This window comes from Leptinotarsa decemlineata, unplaced genomic scaffold (genome assembly GCF_025532065.1).
Source record: "Leptinotarsa decemlineata unplaced genomic scaffold, Ldec_3_MD MMD2_tig00001621_RagTag_RagTag, whole genome shotgun sequence".
Taxonomy (NCBI): Eukaryota; Metazoa; Arthropoda; class Insecta; order Coleoptera; family Chrysomelidae; genus Leptinotarsa; species Leptinotarsa decemlineata.
The window spans coordinates 228,244-255,518 of NW_027412566.1; the positions used below are offsets into that span (position 1 = coordinate 228,244).

The 27,275-nt window shown below is 36.1% G+C and overlaps 1 protein-coding gene across 2 annotated transcripts in view; it reads right to left on the reverse strand.

Moving 5' to 3' along the window:
• Positions 1-27,275, reverse strand: part of js (jiangshi) — a 65,034-nt gene that overhangs the window by 6,832 nt on the left and 30,927 nt on the right. The window contains exons 1-2 of one of the 2 annotated variants that reach the window (XM_074176108.1): positions 5,430-5,491; positions 5,106-5,177 (exon numbers count right to left, since the gene is read on the reverse strand). Coding sequence is in view for 1 of the 2 variants with exons in the window: in XM_074176107.1 (XP_074032208.1) it covers positions 5,106-5,177 (72 nt within the window). In the remaining variant the exon portion in view is untranslated. Of the gene's footprint in view, positions 1-5,105; positions 5,178-5,429; positions 5,492-27,275 lie in introns of those variants that run through there. The other variant, XM_074176107.1, reaches the window with a different exon arrangement.

Consider the following 27,275-nt stretch of genomic DNA (forward strand, 5'->3'; position numbering starts at 1 on the left):
CGACCAGAGCTAGGCAAATTTTCCACCACATCTCGAACGCTTTTAAATGCACTATAGCACTCTACGCACATGTTTTTGTTAAATGCCGATTCACCGTAATAATAGGGGAGCCCAAGCGGGGATTTCGGGATTTACTGAAGCGCGGCAGATTAATATACAGGGGGATATCTTGTACCCGGTTGAGTACCTCCACCAAATATGAGCCCCATATATAAGGCCGCTCGTGAAGGATAAAGGATCAGATGAGTAAAAAAAATTGATCATCGAGCGCGTCAGATTAAGGTGAATTGAGGTAATTACATGCTAAAAAGTGTGTATTCCAGTAATCTGACAATTTGAGAGTGACGTAAAGAAAAGGGAGGGCAGCAAAGTTGTAAAAAAACGCCATCTCGACATTCTCGAGCGTAGCTAATTTTTTTTTATTTTGAAGGAAATACTTCAAGGATATCGAAAAATATATAATCTGACGATTTCCGCAAGCCGAAATAGCAAAAATTCGTCGAGAAAGTTTAATGCGTGCAGCTGCGTGATGCCTATATTTCCCTCTCCACGTTTCTATTCCTTTTTCACTTTTTCTCTATCTATTATTCTCTCACTCCATCCCCACTCTGTTGTCATGACGCCATCACAGCTGATCACAGAAACTCGTTCGTGATGAAGATGAAGATGATGATTAATTAATCAATTAATTGATGGATGTAGCCGTTACTACGAGGTAGGAAATCATAATGAAGAAAAGACAAATTAAACTTTCTATGTTTTTTACCACTTTTATTGGTAACTAACGTTACTGCAGATTCGTCCTATAAGGACATTTTCAAACTTTTCTATTGTATAAGTAACTGCAGTAACGTTAGTTACAAATAAAAGTGGTATAAAACGTAGAAAGTTTTATTTCTCTTTTCTTCATTAATTAATCAATTGATTGTAAAAAATTAAATTTGTTTGAGCATTTTTTTAAAATTAAATTATTTTTTTATAAATACAAGTATTCTACTTAAAAAACATACACTTATTTATTTGCATGCTATATCCTGAGCTTTTCAATTGATTAATTTCCTAACACGGTTTCAGAATCATCCCAGCTTCAATCAGGTAAATTCTCTCGAGAAAAATATCTGGTCGAGGCTAGAATCGGAGTGGAGCTAGAAGATACGGAGCCAAGAAGAATTTCGACAATAACAATTACCAAAAATTACTTGTAATTAAAACAAAGAACTCTTTCAAAAACACCATGATCACTTACGAGACATACTATTCAAATTGAATGTCTGCAGCCGTTTGCAGTAATCGGAATGTTGTCGATGAGCACCAACGGAATGGTTAGATTTTGTATTACTTGGTACTTCGCTAAACTTTTGTTTCGGCTACGTTGATAATTTACCAAAATTTTTTTTCGCCCCGTATCTTCGAAACAAAGGGCTCTATCAAAAATCCAAGTCCAAGGAATAGTCCCTTAATTTTTTGCCGCTTGTTTAGTAAACACCCTGTATATCAAATCATCTAAAAGAGCTATTCGTTGAGGCCAGTCTCAACACCCTACACAGTAGGTTAATGGACTGACACCTATCAGAAAACAACTACTCCCCTGGCTAATACCACGAAGGGCGTTGGATTATATCCGATTTTCTGATAGGTGTCAGTCCATTAACGTACTGTGTAGGGTGTTGAGACTGGCCTGAACTAGTTGTTCTTTTAGATGATTTGATTTTTAGCCAGTCTTCAAGTATGTCCACTGACTATACGTGAAACCCTGTATATTTTTTATTTGTAGTTTTTTTTGGGAACAGGTGGAGCCTTCTGCTAAATGGGTAATCCGGAGCTGTTTTTCAAGAAAAAATGTTCATCATCTGTTGGTGGTCATTTAATTGAATGATCTCTCTTCGAGCAACACCTTTATTTTATTGTCTTGTTTGTTTTTGTATTTATTTCAACTCTGCATGTATTACGTACTATTACGATATAAATATATTCATATACTGACAAAGTATCAGGCTTGTACCGTTGTAACGCTTAAGGTGAATTATTTCGAAATGCTCCGTGAGATTTATATTCATTTGTGAATATTTCTGAAGTTTTGCAAATATATGTTCCTATTCTTTATAGCCCTGAAGAAGAGAAAAATATGTCCTCGAAACGTCGGTGGTTTTATACTATCCAAACCAATATATCTTCTTGATCTTATTGGCATTACACAGAAATTGTTTAAAGCTGTTTCAAAACTCATTTCAAATGTAAATAGATACCTTTGACATCATTGACCTTATTGACAAATGCATATGATTACTTCAAAATACTTCATTGTGATGAACTTATTTCAACAATCTCTTTATAATGCAACTTTTTTACAAATACTAAATATCAATTATTGGAAAGGTTTTTGGGTGTTGAAGCCAAAGAAACTGAATAATAATTTAATCATTTCGAAATTTATCATATAAGTGTAGCTGATCGTTATCTGTACATGAAGTATGTTGGAAAAAAATGTTTTTGGGATCTCTATTGACGCAATTGAACACGAAACAACAAATCTTGGAATTTTTGCCTCTACATTTGTTCGAACTAATTACAAACACTTCACTTACCATTTAGAGTTTAATTTAATTCAACCGGCTTCTCAAAAAAAGTTATGTCAATTTTAAAATAAAATAATAGATATCATTTTCAGTAGTGTACGTAATATTAATGACCAATTTCCATCATACTGACTATCTGAAGCTATCTGAAGACAAGGACCTGAAAGATATAACAAACTTACGTTCATGGACCTACTAGGATGCTGTGTACGGAACTGCTATTTCCAACTGTAGGACGAATTTTCCACGCAAAATGAGGGACTACCAATAGAATCGCAAATTTCACTAGTTATAGCCAACATATATATGGAGTGGTTTGAAACTCTGGCCATTGAAGAAGCCCACCGTCTGGTTTAGATACGTTGATGACACCTTCATAGTATAGGACCATGGAAATACAAAACTAGACACCTTCTTGAAGCACATCATAAAACTTTCCACCACCTCCACAATAGAGAAGAAAGTCCATAACGAATTGCCATTTTTAGACATATTGGTGAAGAGGACCGACACTAAGTGCCACTAAGTGCATTGACAATAGTTTAAAATTCAACAATCATGTAGATACTTTGAAATCGAAGCTCTCCTCTGGATGTTATGCCATACGAGTAACTGCATTTGTGCTCGGATCTGCAGAAGCTAGGATGGTTTATCATCCCCTTTTTGAACCACACCTCCGTTATGGTATTTGCTTTTGGGGTGTGTGTTCTACCACATGCCTTCAATCAGTATTACTAATACAAAAACGTGCAATACGATGCATATGCAAAGCCAAGCCTAGAGACTCTTGTCGACCTCTTTTTGCCTCTAACAAAATCCTAACTGTGGTCTCCCTATTTATATACGAGACAATCTGCCTTGTCTTCAACAATAGGGTATTGTTCAACAACTTGGACGCGCCAATGTATCAAACCAGGCAAAGATTCAGCTTTAAATTACCGCTGCCTTCTTCGTCGCTAGTTGAAGATTCAATTATTTACATCGGTCTTAAAATGTTCAATCACCTTCCTCAAGCTATAAGAACCATAAATGACCTTAGAGCTCTTAAGAAAGAGTTGAAAGACTTGCTCTCTGGGAGACCTCATTATAGCTTAGCAGAATTCTATGATGATAATTTTAATTGAGAAGACTTACTGTAATATCTACGGTATTTTATTGATTTCATTTCATTCAATTTAGTTTAAATTGATTTATTTACATTTTGACCATGTTCTTATATCCTGAACGTTTGTTATTATTTACATGTCTCTTTTCAGTTCATGTTATAACCTACTTTTAGTGATTTTACTTTTGTGATTTCATGTATATGTTATTTATATTTCGCACAAGGCTTTGTTTCAATCTGATATGAACCAATTAGCAATGCGACGTTTCTTTCATGAGATTTCGTTATAAACTTTATTTTTTCAAATCAATTTTTGTAGACACTGCAATAATAAATTCAGCTATGTATTACAATACAGGTCCGTATTCAAAAATATAAAGTTGATGATGAAATCTGATGAACGGAAAGTCACATTGCAAATTGGTTCATATCAGATCATAACAAATGTGAAACAGTATTGAACGTTCCTCTGCCCTTTTTTATATCATTCGAAATGAAGATGGCTGAGTCAAACAACGAAATTCGATAATTCTAGTTTTTGGCGAATATTTTAAAGACAACCACGGATATTCTCAGTCTGGAAAGATATTCTAGTTCCTGAAAATAGGAAACTTCTGCCCAATTTAACCAACCATGTATGTTTTTTAATTAATTATTTAATCTAAATTTTCCAATAAAATAAAGTAATTAGATTTCACCATTCATTTTTGACCAGATAAATTTAATGAATATTTTATTTACTATGAGTTTAAAGTATAAGCCTTAATGTATAAAAATAAAAAAAGGTGTGGTGAAAAACTTAGACGAGAGTGATATTGTTAACGGTATCTGGTAAGACGGTACGTCTTGCAACAAGATGTTTCTACGGTACTTGTAAACGATGAACTGAATATCTGAATATGTCTTGTTGTAGACTGAAATTTATTTTCACTTGGTCCAATCCCAAAATCTCAAAAAAGACAGGAAGGCAGAGATATGTCACGTTAACTTTATAAATCTCGATATTTGAACCCAAATAATATATATAGTCATGAAGTCAAATACCAATAACGTGAAAGTTTCCAATTTCAAATGAAGAGAAATGATCACAATAAACACTTTGAGATTACAACATCCTTAAAATTCTGTAAAAAAGACGAATACGTTGTCAATTGTTGTCAATTGGAGTGGAAGAGAAGTCATACTAAACTTCGTCAAGTAAATAGAGACTTCATTATCATCATTATTATTATTATTCGAAGAAGCTCGCCAATATAAAAATACTGTTCACTTGATTTGGTTGAATCTTTGTTTGAGTATATTTTCAACTATTTTTTCATAAATCAACGATGTAATACATGAGATTTTTTTGCTTATAGAAAATCTGGAAAAACTTTCGAAATGAAGTCGCGAGCAATACAAAAACATAGTTTTGATGGGCCTACCTGACAGCCTGTGGTTACATCAGCATAATATCCCGCTCCTCGGCCATTGCAAGAAAATCCTTCTTTTGTTAACTGCAAAGAAAAAAAATTCATTATTTGGAGATGACACCTATCATAAGAATTATGCTATTTATGATACTGCCGACCTTGGCATTATCTGTTTATTATGTGGTTTGAAGCAGATCATGCTCGAAGGCAATTTCCATGTAATGTTTGATGCCGATTGAATATTTCTATGCGACTTGAATGTGGAATAAATGTGACAAAGTACTGTTCATTATTACAAATAGTTGTTGTTTCAACATAGTGTAAATAACAACTTACTCCTTTCCTTATGTCACAAATTCCTGACCATTCAACAATTCTAATGGAAGCTCATAATTCAATGAAATAAGAAGATACCGATTTATCTAACCGCGAAATCATACACTCATGATGTGTTTGCATTAATAAGCACAAGAAAAGATTGCGTGATGAATCTCGTGTCAAACTAATTGATCAATCAATAAAACTGTCTATTGGACGCGCATTTATACGTGGCATACAATTTATTATCTATACAAGTCCATGAATGATTCTTTCACAGTTTTTTCATTTCCTCAATGATTAAAACCGAATTCATAAAAGGTTCATTCTACACGGTAGAATTTTTGATCAGTCGATACAAGGAATAAATAGAAAACTTGAAAGAAATATGTGCCTTTGAGGTTATAGATACAACTGTTCTTTTCCAAATCCCCATCTTTTTAATATACATGTGCCGTTATTTAAAGGCCGTCAACACTTTTATCTTTACCGCGGGCTTGTGCAAACTGGTTTATATCAGTGTTTATCCTGCTGGACACAAATTAGTAACAGATTATGTCGATAAAAGGAACATTTCATAGAATATTGTAAATTTTGAAACAGTCGCACACAATGCGAAACATTTCACGCCAAGAGATTGGCAACACTAGATGATTTATCTTTGAAAGAGATAGTATACGGATCGAAATCACAGGAGACGTGTCAAAATGGTGACAGCCATCTTAGTTTCGGACAGGTTGGAGCCTGTCTCCCTTACCCTTTAGACTGATGTTCGTTAGAGGGACAAATCGGTCATGACTGATGGTGAGTGTTGATGGAATGACGGCATGAGAGCTGGTCTGGTGATATATATAGCTAAAGTGTGTAGGAAAGACCCACACCCCAAATCGTTACGACCAATCAGCCTCAAATCCTTCCTGTTGAAAGAATTTGAGATAATTCTAGACGGATACACTCCTGATGTATAGTCTGCTTGATGCCCTCGTTAGAAGAGAAGTAAATCTGCAAGCTTATGCAGATGACCTTGTCATCTTGGCAAGGTCCTCGTCGGGAAGGGTAGCGTGTAATATCCTCCAAAGTACGATGGATGTGGTTCACAGTTGGCGCCAGAGGGAGCAGATGTCTGTCAACCCCAGCAAAACTGTGATAATTCCCTTCACCAGAAGAAGGAAATTGGACAATCTAACGCCACTTTTCCTCAACGGTGAGGTCATTCCATTTGGAACGGATGTGAAATATCTTGGCATTGTCCTTGATAGAAAACTCACCTGGAACGCTCATTTGGAAAAAGTTCTACATAAATCCAGAAGGATTTGTGGTAAAACTTGGGAGGTGGCTGACACTGGAAGTCACAGCATTTTGGGAATGACCTTTGACATTATGCCTCCAACTGTCAACTACGAACTGCCTTATACAGTACTCTTCTCGAGTGGAGAGGATTGGATCCTCAGAGAGAAGGAAATTTCAATAGCAGATAGTTGTTCACAGATGGATCAAAAACACCTTCGGGCTCTGGTGCAGGTGTTATCAGTTGCAGTCTCAGGACAGAGATATCTGCGACTGTATTTCAAGCGGAAATCTATGCTATTGAATTGTGTGCGGAGAGATTAGTACAATCCAACCTGACACACAAGCCAATAACATTTTTTTCGAACAGTCAAGCGGCGTTGAAAGCTCTTGGCTCCTACAGAGCAACGTCTAAGTTGGTAGCAAATTCCCAAAAACGACTCTCCTCAATAGGAATACTTAACAAATCGTCTCTGGTCTGGATTCCTGGCCATACTGGCCTGCTGACTCCCTTGCAAAGGTTGGTGCTGCAAGTAGCTTCATCGGACCAGAACTTGTCATTGGCACTGCTTTAGGTTTTGCCAAACAGACATTGAACACCTGGATGGCAAGAAGATTTATTGACTTCTGGCAAAATCTTCCAGGATTGGCTTACTCCGAAGCGTTCATTCACCCTTCGAAGCTTGAAACCAAACAGTTGTTGGACTACAGTAGGGATGAACTACGATGTCTAACAGGCCTTCTCACAGGTCACTGTCTTCTGAATCATCATATGCAGAGACTCGGACTGTCGGAAGATAGTGTGTCTCGCCTCTGTTTGGAAAATGATGAAACAGCAGAGCATATACTTTGTGTCTGCCCCGCTGCGGATCGAATCAGGTTTTCAGAGTTTGGTAGAACCACACCTCTACTATCTGTCCTGAAAGATCACTCACCATATAAACTAATCGGCTTCGTGAAGAAGTTGGGTTTATTTCGTCGAGTTTGAATGAGCGTGAGCCACAACAAACCCTTACGGGTTGCGGTGAAGGGACGATTAGGCCCACTCACTTTTGACCTAACCTAACCTAACCTAACCTAACCTAACCTAACCTAACCTAACCTAACCTAACCTTACCTAACCTAACCTAACGTAACCTAACCTAACCTAACCTCGTTGGCAAGAGTACACTGATTTAAATGGTGCTTATTTCGAAATTCAATAAGTATTCACTGTAGACTGTAGACTCATGAAACTTTTGAAACAAACCAATACTTTCCTGAAAAACGACAGTAATAATTGAAGTTATTTTCACTCTTATAACTCTTTGATTCGAACAACAGCATATTGTAGTTCATGCGTCTTATACGTATACTTTCATAGAAAATTTCTGAAAGAAAAAGTTGTAAATTGGATGTGATAGTTTTCTACGAATCACGTGTATGTTCAGCATTAGTCTATTTTTTTATGAGATCTAATCAATGATCGATTATCAACGTATATGAAGTTATATTGAAAGAGTTATATAACACAAATAATAATTGAATTCATTTTTTTTCGCATTTACTCTTGACTCATACACGTTTTGAGACTGAGAATGGATTAGCACAAATGCATTAATACCTTTCTAAATCATGACTATAAAAAATATGTCCGATCACGAAATGATTTTATTTTCATGTTGAAAGTGTAACAAATGGATTTTTCATTGTCATGGTGTAAGTTACGTGCTGATAGTTAGTCTTTGGATGTGACAACTACATACAGTGTGTACAGAAATCACGTAGAGTCTATTTTTAGACGATAATCAATTAATTGCTTCTTATAATTAGGGGTTTTGAATTTGTACCGCACTCCCGAAATGTATTTTTTAAAATGAAGGTCAGTAAACTACTTTTATAAAGTTTTGCTTCAAATGATCGAATTGAAAGTAAAGTGGTAATAAATCGGGCCATTTGGGCGGCCAGTAATATTGCCAGGCTTCTATTGTCTAGTATTGAAGTCCATATCATTTAAAACCTCACTGATATCAGTAAATAAGAAAGAAATACCGCCCTTCTCCATGATTGTTTAATAACTCGTTTCATTAATATTGGTACGAGTTTTTTTAACTAATTGTTGAATTTGAAAGAAAAAAAAATAAACATAATTCTACAGAGGATATCAGATGATAGAATATTTCTTTTCTGGAATGTCCAGTTTTTTCACCTGAATTGAAATCTTAATAAGTTTGGTTATGTGTGAGATTTCCTGTATAGAAATTGGTTTCAATTTTTTCTCAGAAAATTGAAGGAGAAATGTGATAAAAATATATATTTTTTTTCTGAATGAAAAGAGAAAAGAGTAAGTAAATGACAAGTAATGATTTTTTCAATCTGAAGTCAGCTATAAATAGAAGTGAAATGGAAACACTTATTGGGTGGGTGAAATAAACTAAAAAACTAAATTTATGAAAAATATAATACACCTGTTCATTATTATAATCAGCAATCAGTTCGTGCTAACAAAGTGAACAAACTCATTATATAATCACCATCATTGCCACTGTCAATTCAAATTCTATATTTATAATCATCAGTTGGGAGTAACTGTTCGTTTTCGACCATTCATTGAAAAATTCAATCAATCATATTTAAAATCGCATAACATATAATTATGATCACTGTCACTGCCAAGATTTATTATAATCGTTCCTAATACAAACGAAACATTTCCCGATAATTTCGTTATTTTTTATAAGTTTCTAAATCTTTTTTTCCCTTTCAAATCGTTTTCTTACTTTACTTTGGGACGGACTTATAATATTGTTTGAGTTTAACCTAGAACAATTCGAAAAGAATGAAGATAGAATCATATCTGTTTGAAAAATCTGTTTAAAATCTGTTTTTCCGTTAATCAGCTGCCGCCCCCATACGAACGACAACTCTCAGAAGTTGAGAAACTTGTGCGAGCTAAGGACTAACGAGGTCTTACCTTTTAACGTGTGATTCCTAACACGGTTGCAGAATCATTCCAGCTTCAACCAGATAAATTCTCTCGAGAAAAATATCTGGTCGAAGCGGGAATCGAACACACGACCTTCCGATCGTGAGTCGGACGCACTACCACCGCGGCCAATTCCACAACTATGATAATGATCTCAAAACTATACGGTCTTCCAACAGGCACTTCCGAACTTTGACAGCTGATAACGGCCATCTTGTTGAGGCTACATCTGTCAAATTAGTTCTCATTTGTTCAGTCTGTTTTGACAAATCTCCACAGACGGATATAGCATTAGTCAACACGTGCAACGTACCGCGCGCTTCGCCCATTTTACTGTCGCCATAACCGTCCTACCAAGAGGACCATTCGCAATGTGGCGGATAAATTTGAGTCCACTGGTACAGTAAATGAATAACCAACACCTGTTCCACAACGAAACGTAAGAGCTGCAGTCAATTTCAAGTCGCTCACAAAAACTCGGCTTTTCGCAGACAACTTGGCGAATTTCGCGTCGTGACTTGGACCTGCAACCAGGGCCGTTGCCATGGAGGGGGATGGGGGGAGCCTCCCTCCCTGCTTTTTCGACTTGGGAAAAGTTGGGAAAAAGTTGGGAAATTTTGAACCGTGAAGATAGAAAAAAATTATTTCATGTTTGGATAACAAGTGTAACACAAATATAATGAATAACAAGGTTCTCAAGAGTATGTTCTCGGTACTAGGTTACATACTTCTTGATTTCGTCAATACTTCTTTGATAAATGGGCATTTTCCAGATCAACTCAAAATTAGTACAGTTGTTCCTGTGCCTAAAGTTTACAACGCAAATGAAGCCTTTAACTTTCGTCCCATAAACGCTGTGCCTCCTTTAGAAAAAGTATTAGAGTTAGCTGCTTATAACCAAATAGTGCACATATATCGAAGACAACAACCTTTTGATGGTGTATCAATCAGGTTTAAGATCACAACACTCATGTGAAACTGCTCTTCAACTCACCTTGTCTAAATGGAAACTGTCAATTGATGACAATAATTATGCAGTAGCAGTATTTTTGGATTTTAAAAGAGCGTTCGAAACTATAGATATATCTATTTTGCTATCAAAATTAGAGTACTATGGAATAACTGGTAGGGTGTTGCTATGGTTCAGAAGTTGTTTACTCAACATATCTCAATGTTCTAAAATAAACAACGTCCTATCAGGCCAAAAAGCAATTGATACCGGGGTCCCCCAAGGGAGTGTACTTGGCCTTGTTTTATTCATACTTTATTTGAATGACATACATTTTATTAGTGACTGTGAATTCATCAACCCCTTCGCAGATGATACTCTCATTGCAGCAAGCGATTCTGATATTCATAATGCTGTACGCAAAATTAATTTGACTCTTGAAAACGTGGCGAAGTTCTTGTACATAAACAAACTCAAACTGAATACCACTAAAACGAAAGCTATGATATTGACAACACAATATAAATATAACTTAATTGATATCAACTCCATTAATATTGAGATTTGCGGCGAAACTAAAGAAATTGTGAAAGAATTCAAATACCTAGGCTTCATCGTTGATAACACTTTAAACTTAAAAAAACACTTCCAGTATATGTGTAATAAAATTTCAAAAAAATAGTTTTTCTTCTCTAGACAATTAACATCCCAATCTAATTTGACTGTTTATAAAACAATAATCCTATCACACTTTGATTACTGTGCTACTTTGATATAATTACTAGACGGTAATTCTATCTCTACTCTACAAAAATTACAAAACAGAGGAATGCGCTTGTTATTAAAATGCTATAAATATACTCATATATTATCAATGAATTATATTCTGAATTGGATGACAGTAAAAGATAGATTACAATATTTTTCTATGATATTCATATCCAAAATACTCACTGGAAAAGCACCATATTACTTCAATGAGTTTATTACATATAACCATCAGATACACAAATACGATACAAGAGGGAGAGAGAGATGACTTGGTTGTCCCACGAACTAACCTTGCAAGAACAATGAATTCTATTTTTCACAGAGGATTCTTGGACTATAACAAGCTTCCTAATGAAATTAAACAAAGTAACACCCTTCAACTCTACAAACGGTCCTTATCTCAATATCTACGGGCACAATACTATTCTAATTGAGTTGTTCATCATTCTTATCTCTATTAATCTCTTCATCACCATGACTGATGTACTGAGTTTTTATAGTACGTTTCTCAATAAATTAGGGCAAGAGAATAAAGTGCTGATTAGGTGCTCATTAGATATTTATAGTAAACCTAGATTCCATAGTGCCTATGGGGCTTATGGACCTGAAAATCACTATGCCTGATGGACTGATTTCTCACAGTACGTTCCTCAATAAATAAGGGCATGAGAAGAAAGTGCTAATTAGGTGCTCATTAGATATTTATATGTAAAGAATAGAATAAAATAACGTTTTGATCTTCATTTTTACAAAAAACAATTGGAAAGAAAGTCACAACTTTCTTATTTTAAAGACATATAATTTTTCATTTGCGGGCGTTTGCAAGATGACTTTTAACTGGTTCGTCTATATTGAATAGAGTGATCCAATGAAAACAGTATTTCACTTACCGTCTAGAAATATTTTCAGAATGTTAAAAAAATTCTTTCAGAATTGCAGCTCGATATCTCAACTCTTTATGGAGGTCACTGAATTTATAAATTTCTTTAATTAGCGAAAAAAACTTAAAAATATTGATCCATTGCAGCAGTAATGAGATGTATTGTTACTTCAAATATTGCAACTTGCTGTGGTTTTCAGCTCCATGAGCCCAATAACCATTATGGAATCTAGGTTTACTATAAATATCTAGTGAGCACTTAATTAGCACTTTATTTTGATTGTCTATGCAGTTTACGAGCATTTCAAGACTTTATTGTATATTGTTAATTTTTTTTCTCAAATCAGGTATCCCGAATTTTTTTCCGCTTATTTACGGTCGTTTTCATCTTAATTTCTTGCAAGCACCTAATTAGCACTTTATTACCACGCTTAGTTTATACCTGATTGAGCATTCGTCCTCGTTTTCTAGAGACTTGATTCTTAGATCTGTTGTTTATTAATTAGAAAATTTTACTATCCTTACTGTTTAGCACTTAATAAGCACCTAATAGTGTTTTCTCAACATTCATTACATTCATTACATTACATTACATTTACATAATGCTAGCAGCGCAACTTTGAGTATTGAGTTGCGGTGTAAGTTACAAGCACCTAATTTTTGACTTCGGCACCTAAAAAGTACCTAACTTTGACATTTTGTAAACGCGATTTTCGTACTTTGCGTCACTGGCGTAACAGAGCTCTGAACAGTCCACAAATTTTGAAATGACAATTTTACAAAATTCCCAACTTTTCGTTATTTTTTCGACTTGGAAAAGTTGGGAAATTTCGGGTCGTGAAGATAAAAAAGTAATAGTAGAAAACAATAAGCACAATATTATTTAAGTGTTGTTTCCTTTCATTTGTATTGAATATTTTTATACATGGTGGATATGGTAAAAGACCAAGGACCTGGGTTCAAAGTAGAATATTTCACATTATTATTTTTATAATTACCAAAATTCATTTTTGTTTGTGCATACCCTAACGGGCATAAGCATTCAGCCAATCTCTGAATAGCCAAGTAAGAAAATTAATATATTATAGTAGTAACTAATCCTTCGGCTTTCATTTTTTCGAAAGTTGGTAAATTTTGCTGGTGGGGTTGGGAAAATATGGATTTCCTCCCCCTCTGGTTTTTGTTTTCGTTACGGCCCTGCCTGCAACTGATCCAGGAACTGAAGATAAACGATCATAGACAACGGCTGAATGAGCTCTGGAGCAGTTGGCAACTGACCCTAATTGTTATCAAATAATCATCTTCAGCGATGAGGCCCATTTCTGGATGAATGGTATGTGAACAGAAGGACTGGTCATGAGGGGATGTCCACAGGGAGAGGTTTTGTCACCCACTCTCTGGAACATAGTTCTGGATACCCTAATTAATCAACTCAACAAACATGGATTCTACACAATTGCATATACAGATGCCATAGTAATCTTGCAGACCGGCAAATTTGTAAACACACTGTGCGATAGAGCGCAGGATGGGCTGAAATTAATAGAAACATGGTGTAAGAAACACTCACTGTCGATCAATCCCAAGAAGACTGAGATGGTCCTTTTCACCAGGAACTCTCATCCACAGAGTAGAGCAAAAAGAGCATACGTGGCTTATGAGCAATGTCGGAGGACAGTGGGACGCGCATGGGGTCTTTCACCCCGTGTGGTCGCCTGGATCTACACTGCAATAATAAGACCTATGTTAACGTATGGAGCCATTGCATGGGGACCGAAAGTTCTACAAGCAACGGTCATCCAGAAATTATATCAAATACAGCGACTGGCTTGTTTAAACATCACAGGAGCCTTGAGAACAACACCAACCGCGGCAATGGAATTAATCACGGGTCTGACCCCTCTGGATCTGTACGTTAAGGAGGTTGCGTTAATGGCCATGGTACGATTGCGCACGGCTGGTGTAAACCTCGAAGTAGGAATGGGTCAATTGAGGCTGGACCTATGGCGAGAAGCGCTTACTGCGCAACCCCTGCTGCAGGCAACAAGTGATGCAATTGAACCCAGGTTTGTGTTTAATAAACCCTACAAAATACAAATTAAGCAGAACACAGAGTCAGATGCTACAAATGCATTACGGATTTATACAGACGGCTCAAAAACCAAAAAAGGCTCAGGATGTAGAGTGTACTCCAGATCACTAAGCCTAAAGATTAAGTGGGGAATGGGAAGAAATACCAGCGTGGTCCAAACAGAACTGGCTGGTATCTCAATCGTCACAAAAGAAATAACCAAGAAAGGAATTTCTGGCAAAAACATAACAATCTGCACTGATAGCAGACAAGCACTATTAGCCTTGAACAGTCATCGTGTTACCTCAGGGCTAGTACTAGAGTGCCACCAAGATTTAGCCAAAGCCTCGGTAGATAATAACATTATCCTGAGGTGGGTTAAAGGGCACGACAGGATTAAAGGTAATCGCATTGCCGACTCTTTAGCCAAGGAAGCGGCTGGACTAAGAATTTTAGAACCCAGTGGCACCCACGGCCTGATGACTTTGATTCCATCCTTAAAGGGATGGGATGGAATCAAAGGATGTAATCTTGCCAGGATCACCTTGGGCGACCCTGGGAAGCTGGCGCCGAAGAAATATCTGGCGATGACCAGGAAAAATCTACGCCTTACAGTAGGATTGCTGACTGGCCCCTGTCAGCTAAGAAAACACCTACATAATATAAGGCTAGTGGACACACCTCTATGCAGGATGTGTGAACAGGAAGATGAGACTGTCAGGCATGTCCTGTGCGAGTGCCCAGAGTTATCGTCAATAAGAGAGTGTGTGTTCGGCGAGTCTTGGCCTACACCTGCCGATATAAAGGAGATGTCTCCAGCGATCTGTCCACCTTCCTGGAAAGGACAGGATGGTCGATGACCTAGGAGGACAACTCCTTGGGAGGATGTACAATGGGTCACATGTGGCCTAAGTGCGTGGGCTTACACTCACCCTCCCTACTCTACAGATACAGAGATGTGAACAGAAAAAATTGTCGAATTTGGAACGATATCAATCCACCTGAGATCTAAGAGCATCCAAAGGATCACAAAAAAGTCACTGTTTGGTGTGGATTTTGGACTGGTGGCGTCATCGTTCCATATTTCTTTGAAAACGACGTTGGCCAGGCCATCACTGTCAACGGCGAGCAATATAAGTCGACGATCACCAACTCCTTTTGGCCTGAAGTTGATGTTCTGGACACCAACTACATGTAGTTTCAACAGGACGGCGCTACGTACCACATAGCTCATGCCACATTGGATATTCTTCCACCTCGCGTGGAAGTGAACTGGCCACCGAGATCGTACGATTCGACTTCGTTTTATTCAAATTCAAAGATAGGAAGCGCTCAATGAAAGACTATGAACCATACCTTGAACTGTCGCGACTATTTTTGAACGATTTCTGTGGTGATACTACTACGTAACTGATTTTTTTTCTTGATTTCAACTGCCGAAGAACTTTGTCTAGCAATTTTGTTGAAATAATCCTAGTTATCAATTGTGTGAAAATCTTGACTTTTTCTTCATTTCTGTTACTTCTTCATAGACAGATATACAAGTATATACTTGAAGTTTTTGGGTACTAATCTTGCAAATGCGAAAAAATTCTCAGACAAGTCGATTTTTATTGGGAGGGGAACAGTTTTTTTCCCATTTACAGCGTCGTCACTTCAATCCCGGAGCAGAGGAGTGACTAACCCTTGGAATTTTAATAGGGAATAGGAGGCGAGTCGCACATCGTTTGGAAGATCTTGGAATTCTGTAAACAATGGTGTAAATTTTTTAAAATTTGAACGTATTTAAGAGAGTACCTTCCGATAATTAACTTTTTCAATATTGTCCATAGCATCAAATTGTTGTACGCCACTGCCCAGTTGGAATGTATTTGGAACACCTTCATTTGTTTCTTACGCTAGTTCTCTGATAAGAGGACTATTACAATTGCTGTTTCTATTTCTCATTTTTATGTTAAAAGTGATATCTACATTATTACTAGTAGTGAGTGCTATAAAGTGTTGCTAAAGAAACAATGGTTTACACAACTGCAGAGAGGGTTGAATTGATTGAACTGTACTGTGGAAATAGATGTTGTGATTTGATTTGATTTGATTGCAAAATTTCGCGCAACTGGATCTGTAGCAAATAAAAACGGCAAATAGAACCACCAGTAACAAATGAAGAGATACAAGTGACCATTCTGGGCCATGTTGAGCTTGACCATACTTTGAGCACAAGAAATTTAGCATTTGTTTCCGGGGTGTCACGTCACGAACTAGCATTCGGCGTATTTTAAAAACCCACAAAATGCATCCTTACAAGATTAAATTATCGCAAAAACTTAATGAAGATGATTTCGATCGACTCTAGCTATTTTGCGAGTTGGTTAGTGAACGAGCGGTAGAAAATCCACATTTTGTTTTCAACATTTACTTCAGAGATGAATGTTATTTTTTTATAAATGGCACAGTTAATCACCATAATTGTCGCTATTGGGCTGATTCAAATCCTCACATTTTTCATGAAGTGCATACTCAACGTCCACAAAAATTAAATGTATGGGCTGGAATTTTTGGTGACCGTATTGTTGGCCCATTGTTTTTAGAAGGCAATTTAACCGGACAAATGTATCTGGAGCTTCTGGAAGATACTATTAATGCCCTTCTCACTGATATTATTGAAAATGACCACAATTATCGGGAGGATCTGTTGATATTTCAACAAGATGGGGCTCCTCCGCACTATGCTCTGCCTGTTCGGCAGTATTTAAATCAGACTTTTTCGGATCACTGGATTAGGAGGTGGGGCACTATCGAATGGCCACCACGATCACCAGACCTTTCGCCGTTAGATTTCTTTCTGTGGGGTCATTTGAAAAGCAGAATTTACTGTACTCCTCCTGCATCACTCGAAGATTCACGGCAACAACTCACAAATGAATGTCACCTAATCACTCCACAAATGCTTCACAATGTTCGAGAACATTTCCAGCTGAATATCTATCATTGCATGAAAGCTGGAGGTGCCCATTTTGAGTATATGGATACATGACAATAAAGTGAGTAATTTCAACTCTGAATTTAATATGGTTCGTCGAAATTAAAAAAAATGTACACCATTGCTTAGAGAATTCCAAGATCTTTCAAACGATGTACGACTCGTCCCCAGTTCCCTATTAAAATTCCAAGGGTTGTTCACCCCTCTGCTCCGGGGTTGAAGTGACGACGCTGTAAATGGGGAAAAAAACTGTCCCCATCCCAATAAAATCGACCTGTGTGAGCGTTTTTTAGGATTTGCAAGATTAGTACCCAAAACCTCCCTGTCAAAATTTGCAGGGTGGGCCTGCATGTATTCATTCCATCAACTATGTTATGTACGTTTTGATGAATGAAATATTAAAAGGTTATGAAACAACATACAACTGAGCTTCGCATCAAATATCAAGTAATTATTCGAACTGATTTCTATCACTTTTTTTCAATTATAATTTTTGTATCTTCGAAGTCTCGATTATCGACGTTATAATTATGAATATTTGAGTTTTTGTCATTTAATTTTGGTTTTTGTGGAAACCAGTACAAATGAATGAAGAAATTCAATTCGAAAGTGTTTTTGGCATCAGAAAGACAGTACCAAAATGCGTCTTTTTTGTTAAATTGTGTGGCTCCATCAAGAGCCATACAATCATTTCAGTGCCGCTTTGACATTTCAATACCACTTTTGTAGACCGATTTATCTATTGCCGCAAAAAATGCCTCAGTTTCAGCAATGACCTCTTGATTCAAGCGAAATTTCTTACTGGTTAGCATTTTTTCGAGGTCTGCGAAGAGAAAAATGTAGCTGGAGGCTAGACCTAGAGAATACGGTGGACGCGGAGGTAATTCAAAGCCTAATTTATGTAATTTTGCCATTGTTTTGATTGACTCATGACACGATGTGTTGTCTTGATGGACAAATTTTTTTTCTTTGCCATTTGCGGTCGTTTCTTTGCGATTTCGGCCTTCAAATGCTCCAATAACGCTATATAATATTTACGGTATTTTCCTTCTCAAGATTGTCTATAAATATTACACCACGCACATCCCAAAATACCGAGGTCATAACCTTCCCAGCCGATCGTTTTGATTCCGGAGTGAACTGCTAGATACAAGTTTCATCCATTGTCACATATCGATGCGAAAATTCCGGTTTGTTATATTTTAACATGGCCAAACTCGGCTCAGAATCCTCAAGACGTTCTTATTTTTGGTCAACAGTGAGCTTGTACGTCGCTCACTTTGAACAGAGCTTTCTCATAGTCAAATACAAAAACCAACACATTCTTCTGAGGTCGTTACAATGTCAGCTATCTTACGCAACTTCATTTTTCTATCACTCAAAACGATTTAATTTTTCCTAGTGATCTGGATAAGCATCATATAATAACTGACAGGTAATTTGGATTTGTGAAAAATTCAAACACGGAGAATGCCATAACGGATTTTCTCGAAACCACTGTGAAGGCTATGGACAGGCCAACCAAACGCTTGGCCGTTTTCCTGGACCTGGCCAAGGCCTTCGATACAGTTGACCATGAACTATTGATGAAAAAAACAACTATGGTATTCGAGGCAATGCTTTGGCTTTGATGAAAAACTACCTAGCAAATCGAATCCAACGGTTGAAAATTGGAAATGAAATAAGTGGCGAACTGACTGTAAAAATTGGTGGGATACTTTTTCTCCGATACTTCTTCCCATTTACATTAACAGTAAGATCGGGTGATCTCGGTGGCCAATCCCACGGCCTTAAACGCCTAAACCAACGATCGTCGAAGAGTTCGTCAAGTTTCCTGGAAACTTCCTGGGTGGAATGAGCTGGCGCTCCGTCCAGTTGAAACCACGAATTCCTATATTCCTCTAAAGGCAAATTTTCAAGAAAATCGGTTACAGTCGTCCTTAATATTTGGAGATATTTCTCTGCATTCAGAGTGTCTTCATAAAAAGGCTGATTTTATTGTTCTTCAGAAAACAGAAAACATTCAGGTCAAATTTTTCTAGAAAACCCATTTCTTTTGTAACATGAGGATTATGATCAGCCCAAAAATGTTCATTCCTTCTATTGAAAATACCATCCCTCGTAAATTTTGATTCGTCGCTCCAAATTATTTTTGACAAAAATTCCCGATCTTGAATCAAAAGGGATTCACAAAAATGCATTCTACGTTCGAAGTCTTCTGCTTTTAGAGCTTGAACTTTGGTAAATTTATACGGATGCATTCCGTGATTTTTCAAAATTCATTGTACTGAAGCATGTGATACACCTAAATCTTTTTCTGCACTGCGAATGGAAGCTTCTGGATATGCATAAAAATATGCCAAAATGTTTACGATGAGTCCTCATTTGAAGTAACAGGTTTTGGCATGTTGAAGGCGTTTTTAACATGGAGCCATAGTTAAGGAAATTATTTTGTAATCTTACAAACTTCCTCTCGTTCATTGGTGTTAATTCAGGATACATTTGGTTGAATTTTCTACAAGTTCTGGCAATAATTTGATCACACTGTCCGTGTATAATAAATTATTTCACAAGAACTTCGTTTGAATAATCAATATTTGCATTCATTTTTTGCGATTTTTTAAAACACCGTCAATAACCATTTATCAATTACTTATAAAAGTCACCAAACTGTCATAAGATATTTCCACGGCTACCTAGAAATCAAATTCTCTAAAAATTATTTTTTGTACAACTGTTATTGAAAATCTCTTTGATAGAAACACTTCAATCAGAACACCTACCAAAAAATCATTTAGAAAAGTTCACACATGCAGTTCGTGCTATTGGTAATATTAAATCCCTGTGAAGTTACTGACGATGACGAAGTAGTATTCAGTCCAACTGTAGAAAGTCCTTCATGACTAACCAATAATCCTCCTTAAAATAACGTGAGTTGGCGTATGTAGTTGTAACATATGCCTTGTAATCCAAAGATAGTGTGTTCAAATTCCATGGACCCTATAATTTTTTTTATTATCAGCAGTAACGTTATACAAAAAAATTTGTATGATACATTTGATGAAAGTGATTTTATTTTGCTCGTGAGTTTGCTCCACTTGCTGACGCTCGTTTTGCAATAATCCCCACTCACAAAATAAAATGCCACTTTCAACACTTGTAGGTAAAACGTTAATAACAATTTTTCCACAAAAAACGGCTTTATTAAGAAAACTTGACGATTTAGGTATAGGGACATGTATATCATCTTGAAGCATTTTTCACCATCTTTCAATTTATCGAGTAATATACAGGGGGTTTTATTTGAAAAAATGAGGTTTTGACTACTTTTATGCACAATGGAAATAATAGTAATTTTAGCACGCCCTGTATGATATGGAGTCGATTTCTTGGTGTTATTTGAATATTTCGAGTTTGTCCAAACTATCATCAAAATATCAACTTTTTATGAATTGAGAGTACTGATGTACTTAATTTCAATTAAGTTCATGTTTTGGACCATATTTAGCACAATTTTTTTTTTATCTCGAAAACAGATAGAGATAGGTATAGGACATTATCAACAAAAAAGTATTAAAATACCAGAGAGACTCCAAAAATGTATTAATATACGGGGTGTTCCTTTTAAAAATATATAATTGCTAGGACTTTTTGATAGAAGTGGCAACGCCGCAATGCTGAAAATATTTTAGATCGATAGAACAGGTAAGGAAATGTGAGAGGTGAAATTTTCAGAAAAATCATGCTTTGCGTTTTCCAGAAACGTCTAACCTACCATCGACCGTGAGTCACGCTCTATATTGTGTATATAAGCACCACATATAGACTACCGAAATTTGACAATAATACTACAATAAGCGTTTATACCCAAATCGAAATGATTCAAATTATCCAATCTCATTTGAACTGTAATTTTGAATTCTCTCTCTAATCCTCTTTCTATATTCATAAAAAATGTAAGAAAGCTTCAATTACCATTTGAATACAATTACATGAGATATACAATTGTACAAATGCCATGCTGATTTAGACATCACAAAACAGGCTATATTTGCCTAGCGTGAGTCTACTTCAGTGAGTCATTTAAGAAAAATCATACAACTATCCAATATCCATTATTTTATTTATTTCCACATTATTGATTGTTTTGATATTGATGATTGTATGTAAAATGGTTTTGAAAAATAAATTGAATTGAATTGAATTGAAAATTGAATTGATTCTGCCTCATTTGGAAGACCACGGCGTTCTGCATCATCGATGTCTCTACGACCACGTTTGAATCAACAAACCAACGTTTAGTTGTTGTTTTTGATGAAGCGAAGTTCTTATAACACTTTTCAAGTCATTGCTTTACTTGAAGGGTATTTGTTCCCATCGAGAAGCAGTGTAAAATAAAAACGCGAAATTGTTTTTGATCCATTGTTTTGAAAATAACAAATAGAATATCATGAGGTTTCAACAGCTTTCCTTTGAAGGTTTGTACCTATAGTAAAACCAATAATGATTGAGAGTAAAGCGCGTTGTCATATCTAAATTTTACGTTACCAGTTTATAGCAGAATCAAAATATAGTAAGCAGTAGAGTTGTAGGTTGTGGCAAATTATAGATAATACACAATACTAGTACGATTAAAAGGTATTATTTATGACAAAAATCAGTAATGAGCTTGTAATGAGTAATACTTATACATTTCCTGATTACTGATCAGTTGAAATTCATTATTTTCTGTATAGTGTTAGATATTTATTACAACTAGTGGCAACGCTGTACGCAACGATATTTCTGTCTTTGTCACTTTACCGTAACTTCCATCTCATCGTTGCAGTCCTCACTAATGTACTTGCAGCCATGAGCGTATCATTGGTTTGTGAATTATACAGCGTGAATTGTACGTTTTACAGTTAAGTTAGTCAGCAATCGACGTGTTGTGATAACAATTGGTGAAAATGATAGTGCTAATAAGTGTTTAAGCGTTACATAATTATATTTCTACACCGTTCTCAAACTACTCAAAAAATGGGAGACATGGTCGGGCCTTCCACGTCGAAAAAGGTAAAACGGTCGGAGTCTCGGTCAGTAAGAGAAAAACAAATTGTACTGCGAGTATTTCACTGTCTTGAAAGAGATCATCAGCCACCAAAATATGACTTTGTGCATATGTGCTGTAATTCTACGTGTGTACCTCCGTATAACTAACCGGGCATTTCTACATCATTGAGTTCCACAATTACAAAAGATAAATTAGTTGATATGTGCTCTGATTATGCCGGTGTACCAAAATCATCGATTTACAAAATACTAAGAGAAGCAGAAATTCATGGGGACGTACAAACGCCAAAAACTAGTAGCGGACGAAAAAAAATCACAGTTGATGAAGAAGCCAAAACCAGTATACGCAGAACTATTCACAGTTTCTTTTTCAGAAATGAGCTGCCCACACTACAAACAGTTCTGGAGGCACTCAGTGATCATGAATTGGTCCCAAAAATGGGTAAAGAAACTTTTAGGAAACTTGTTCACGAAATGAAATTTACGTACGGAAAAGTTGACAGGAAAAGCATTCTCATTGAACGTCAAGAAATAATAGCATGGAGAAGAAACTATCTAAGAAAAATTGACGAATTTCGGAAGCTCAAAAAAAATTGAACTTCATGGACGAGAAATGGGTTAACCAAGGACATCCGGTCAAAAAAGTATGACAGGATGGTAATATAACAAGTGCACGACAAGCCTTTATTGAAGGTTTGTCAGTTGGGTTAAAACAGCCATCTGGAAAAGGTAGTCGTCTGAGAGTTACGCATATAGGAAGCGACAGTGGATTTTTACCAAATGGTGAATCAATATTTAAATCTAAGAAAACAGGCCACTATCATGAAGAGATGAATGCGGAGGTGTTTGAAAAATGGTTTGAAGGCATCATTCAACTTGTGGAACCTGGGTCTGTCATCGTCATGGACAATGCCTCATACCATAGTCGACATTTAGAACCATTACCGAAACAATCATGGAAAAAAGCAGCAATTCAAGATTGGTTAATTAATAAGAACATCCAATATAACAAAGATAGTTTAAAGGCAGAACTACTTCAGCTAACAAAATTACACACAGACAAATATAAAAAATTCGCAGTGGATGAAATGGCGTTAAGTCGTGGAATTACAGTTTTAAGGTTACCACCATACCATACCAATAGAATTAATCTGAGCGCAAGTAACAGGATATGTGGCACGAGGAAACAGAACATTTAAATTAGTGGACGTGCAACATCACCTACAAGAAGCTATTCGAACTGTTTCTGCAGAAGACTGGAAGAAATGCATGCAGCATGTTTTAAAAGAGGAGCAAAAAATGTGAGACGTAGACAACCGTATTGAACACAATATTGAACCAATCATAATTCACTTTGATGATAGCGGTAGCAACAGTGACGAATCTGAGGTTGAAGATTAGACAAAAATTTGTACATTTACATTTATATTATATTCTATTATCAAAAATTTGTTATTTGTATTTTCTAGTACCCCTGACGATGAGTTTAAGTTACTCGAAAGCTTGGGAATAGTTATAAAGAGTTCACTTATCAATTGCTGCAACCCAATAGTGAAAAAATAGTATATTATGCAACGATCATGTAATGATGGTTATTAAGACACGAGCATTAACCGGGATACGAAACGAGCCGAAGGCGGGTTTTGTATGGTATATGCGAGTGTATTAATAACCATTACTTGAGAATTGCATACGCTATTTTTTCTAAACCCTATAAATAATTAAAAACTATATATATTATATTTGTATTGAACACATTTACAGTAATTAACTCATATTTTTTTAAAAAAAACACAAACTTAATGGTATTATCATGGATATATGAAAACCATAAAAATTCTAATTACATATATATTGAATATAACAACTGTAATTAATCTGATCTTTTAAAAATATTGGAGTCGATGGTATTCCTTACATATCGCTGTTTTCAGACATTTTGATGATATAGGTAGGTAATATGAAAACTGATTTTGACAAATAAAGCAATTAGTTACTTAGGTTAGAATCTAGGACAAACAAAGGAACAGGATTCTTGATTGAATAATTATGGGTTTCTATTGGTTGATAATCTGTATCGTTATGAAAAATCTGTATCATAATGGATATCATTATGAAACGGATTATGGTCATATAAGTGTATTGTTAGAGTACGATTATTACTCCGTTTTCATAAGGCCCACCTAATGACTACAACGATTAGGTAAATTACGATATTGCAAAGTTTTAATGAAATAAATAAAAAATGTGTATGAATATTTTAACTAATTGTACTAAGAATTTTTCTTTCATTCTCAACCCTCTCAAAAATTAATAAGCACGCCCCCGATTTGCTGTCAACTGGGCTTACTTCTACTCTCAATCATTATTGGTTTTAGTATACTAACTGAGACTAGCGCCATCTGTATGTTAGTCCAGAGACTTTTTAGCCCAGGTAGTATAATGAGATACAAGGCAACTATCTACTCCTCTCCCTCAATAACTTGAAATATTTGATATTTGCTAGCAGTGTTCAAACTTCCTTATTGATTTCAATATGTAACTACTACTACTGTTTATAAGAAGGGTAGTCAAGTGTGTACTATTACTACTAAGATATAAAAAAATTGTTCAATTATTATAATGGATAGTGTAAATAATTTATATCAAGTAACGGGTCAGTCCATTCACAATTTTAATAGGTAGTGCACACACTTGAAACACCCACCAGAAATTAAAGAATGACACCCATTATGAAAATGAAATGTCTTTGCACAATGTACAAACAACTCATAATGTCTCTATGTCGTAATCATCATTCAATCACTGGATTATTCGTTTCAGAAACAATTCCTTTCCTTTTTTTACGAATCAGTGACATTATCTACCGTATAGTCAAACATGACTATTTGTTTCAAATACGCCCCTGGCAAATTCAACTAAAATAAAACTTCTTCGTCTTCCTTATTCCTTTTATATGTCGAATTTGACTTGCGTGGGTGTTATTTATATAACAGAGAGAACGGGCGCTTTTGGAATGAAAACAATAAAAGATTGATGGCTGGTATTCGCTTTTACTAAGTATATCGTTTTGGGTTATTCAATCTGATTATTCAACTTGACCTCTGTGGCATTTGATCTTTTGTTTCGTGAAAGTTAATCTCCTTCAATCTTCATATCTTCTAACGGAGGTGAGCGCGAAGATTGATTCAATTGGCACAAAAAGGGTAATATACCGTCTCAGTGGAAAGTTAGTATAGTCACTCCAGTCTTCTGGAAGTCAAAATGGTATGTGCAATTACCGTCCAATTTCTGTCACCAATAATTTTGCTAGACTATTCGAACAATCTGTCAAAACTCGAATAATAGATATCTTTAGTGAACATCGTATATAAACTTACTCATTCAAAATAATTCAAATCTAATAATCATGTCATACTACAACAAATTGTATATTATCTTGAAAATAAATTTGACTTTGAATGATGATCTTGAATTTTCTCAAAAAATTGCTCAAAATTAAGGAATATTTTAGTGAGAAACTGAAATTTTACTGCTTTTTATTCCAAGCACTGCTCCCAAACACCAGAACTGCAACACTCTCCTTGATGCGCGTTTCACCAATAAGATTGGTGTCTACTTTATGATTACATTCTACATAGTTTTCTACTATCCAGTTTGGATAATGTGTCATATTTCCTGCCGTAGACATTTCTTGGTTTCTATTGAAATTGGCAATTATGTGTTCTGCCTACATACGTCCACCCAGAAGGTGCCTAATTATGATGACAATTTTCTCAATTTTTACATAAACCAATAAGCTTGCTCGGATAGGTTTTCGCGGTCAAAATTCAAGAATGTATAACTACACTGATATCTCAATCTACCTACTCATCAGACAGTACTGCTCTTCAAAGGTTTTGTGAATTGACATCGGGGTCTCAATATGTCTACTCACAAGCGACCACTGTGGTTTTACAGGCTCAGGTCTGCTGTTCATGTCGCTGGACAAGTCATGTAATGATGAGTAGTAATGGTCTCCACGAATGAGGTACTTTTTATGAATCATCTCATTTGTTGAGGCAGTTGGGGCGTTTTTCGATTCCAATAGTTTTGTGATGTTTGAGAAATCGAAACGTTTTTTAATTTCGATAACTTTTAAATTGAAACACGTTTTTCAACAACTGTAAATTCCCAGATCCTGGGAATTTACAGTTGTCACATGGTAGTAGGCAGATTGAGACCCATGCGGAGATCAGTGACGAGACCTGGGGGGGGGTAGACAGATTGAGACCCTGGCGTCGAGTCATAAAACCCTTGAAGAGTGTCAATACTTGAGGAGTAGGCAGATTGAGACCCATGCGGAAACCAGTCACGAGACCTGGGGAGTATACGATTTGACTCCCCAACGTCAAGACATCACAAAGTCAAGTCATAGAACCCTTGAAGTGTGTCGCTATCTGGGGAGTAGGTGGAAAGAGACCCAAGCGGTGACCAGTCACGAGACCTGCGGAGTAGACAATTTGAGACCCAAACATCGAGTCACAAAACCCGTGTAGCATGTCACTACCTGAGGGGTGGGCGGATTCGAACCCATGCGGTGACTAGTCACGAGACCTGGGAGTAGATAATTTGAGACACTAACGTCAAGTCACAAAACCCTTCAAGCGTGTAACTACCTGACGAGGAGGCAGATTGATTCCTTAGTTTGGTTATACTTTCTTGAGAATTATTTTGAAGTCGAAGCCGAAACATCAAAAAACTGAAAACTCTAGACGCGGTTCAACTCGGACTTATTCATCTTTAAATCATGTTACTTCATAAGAAGAATGAAATCCTACATTTGAGGTTTTGTTTTTATATTTAATATAAACTTCAAAAATCAGTTCAGAACAATGAATATTCTGCGTTCTGCAATGAATACAAATGA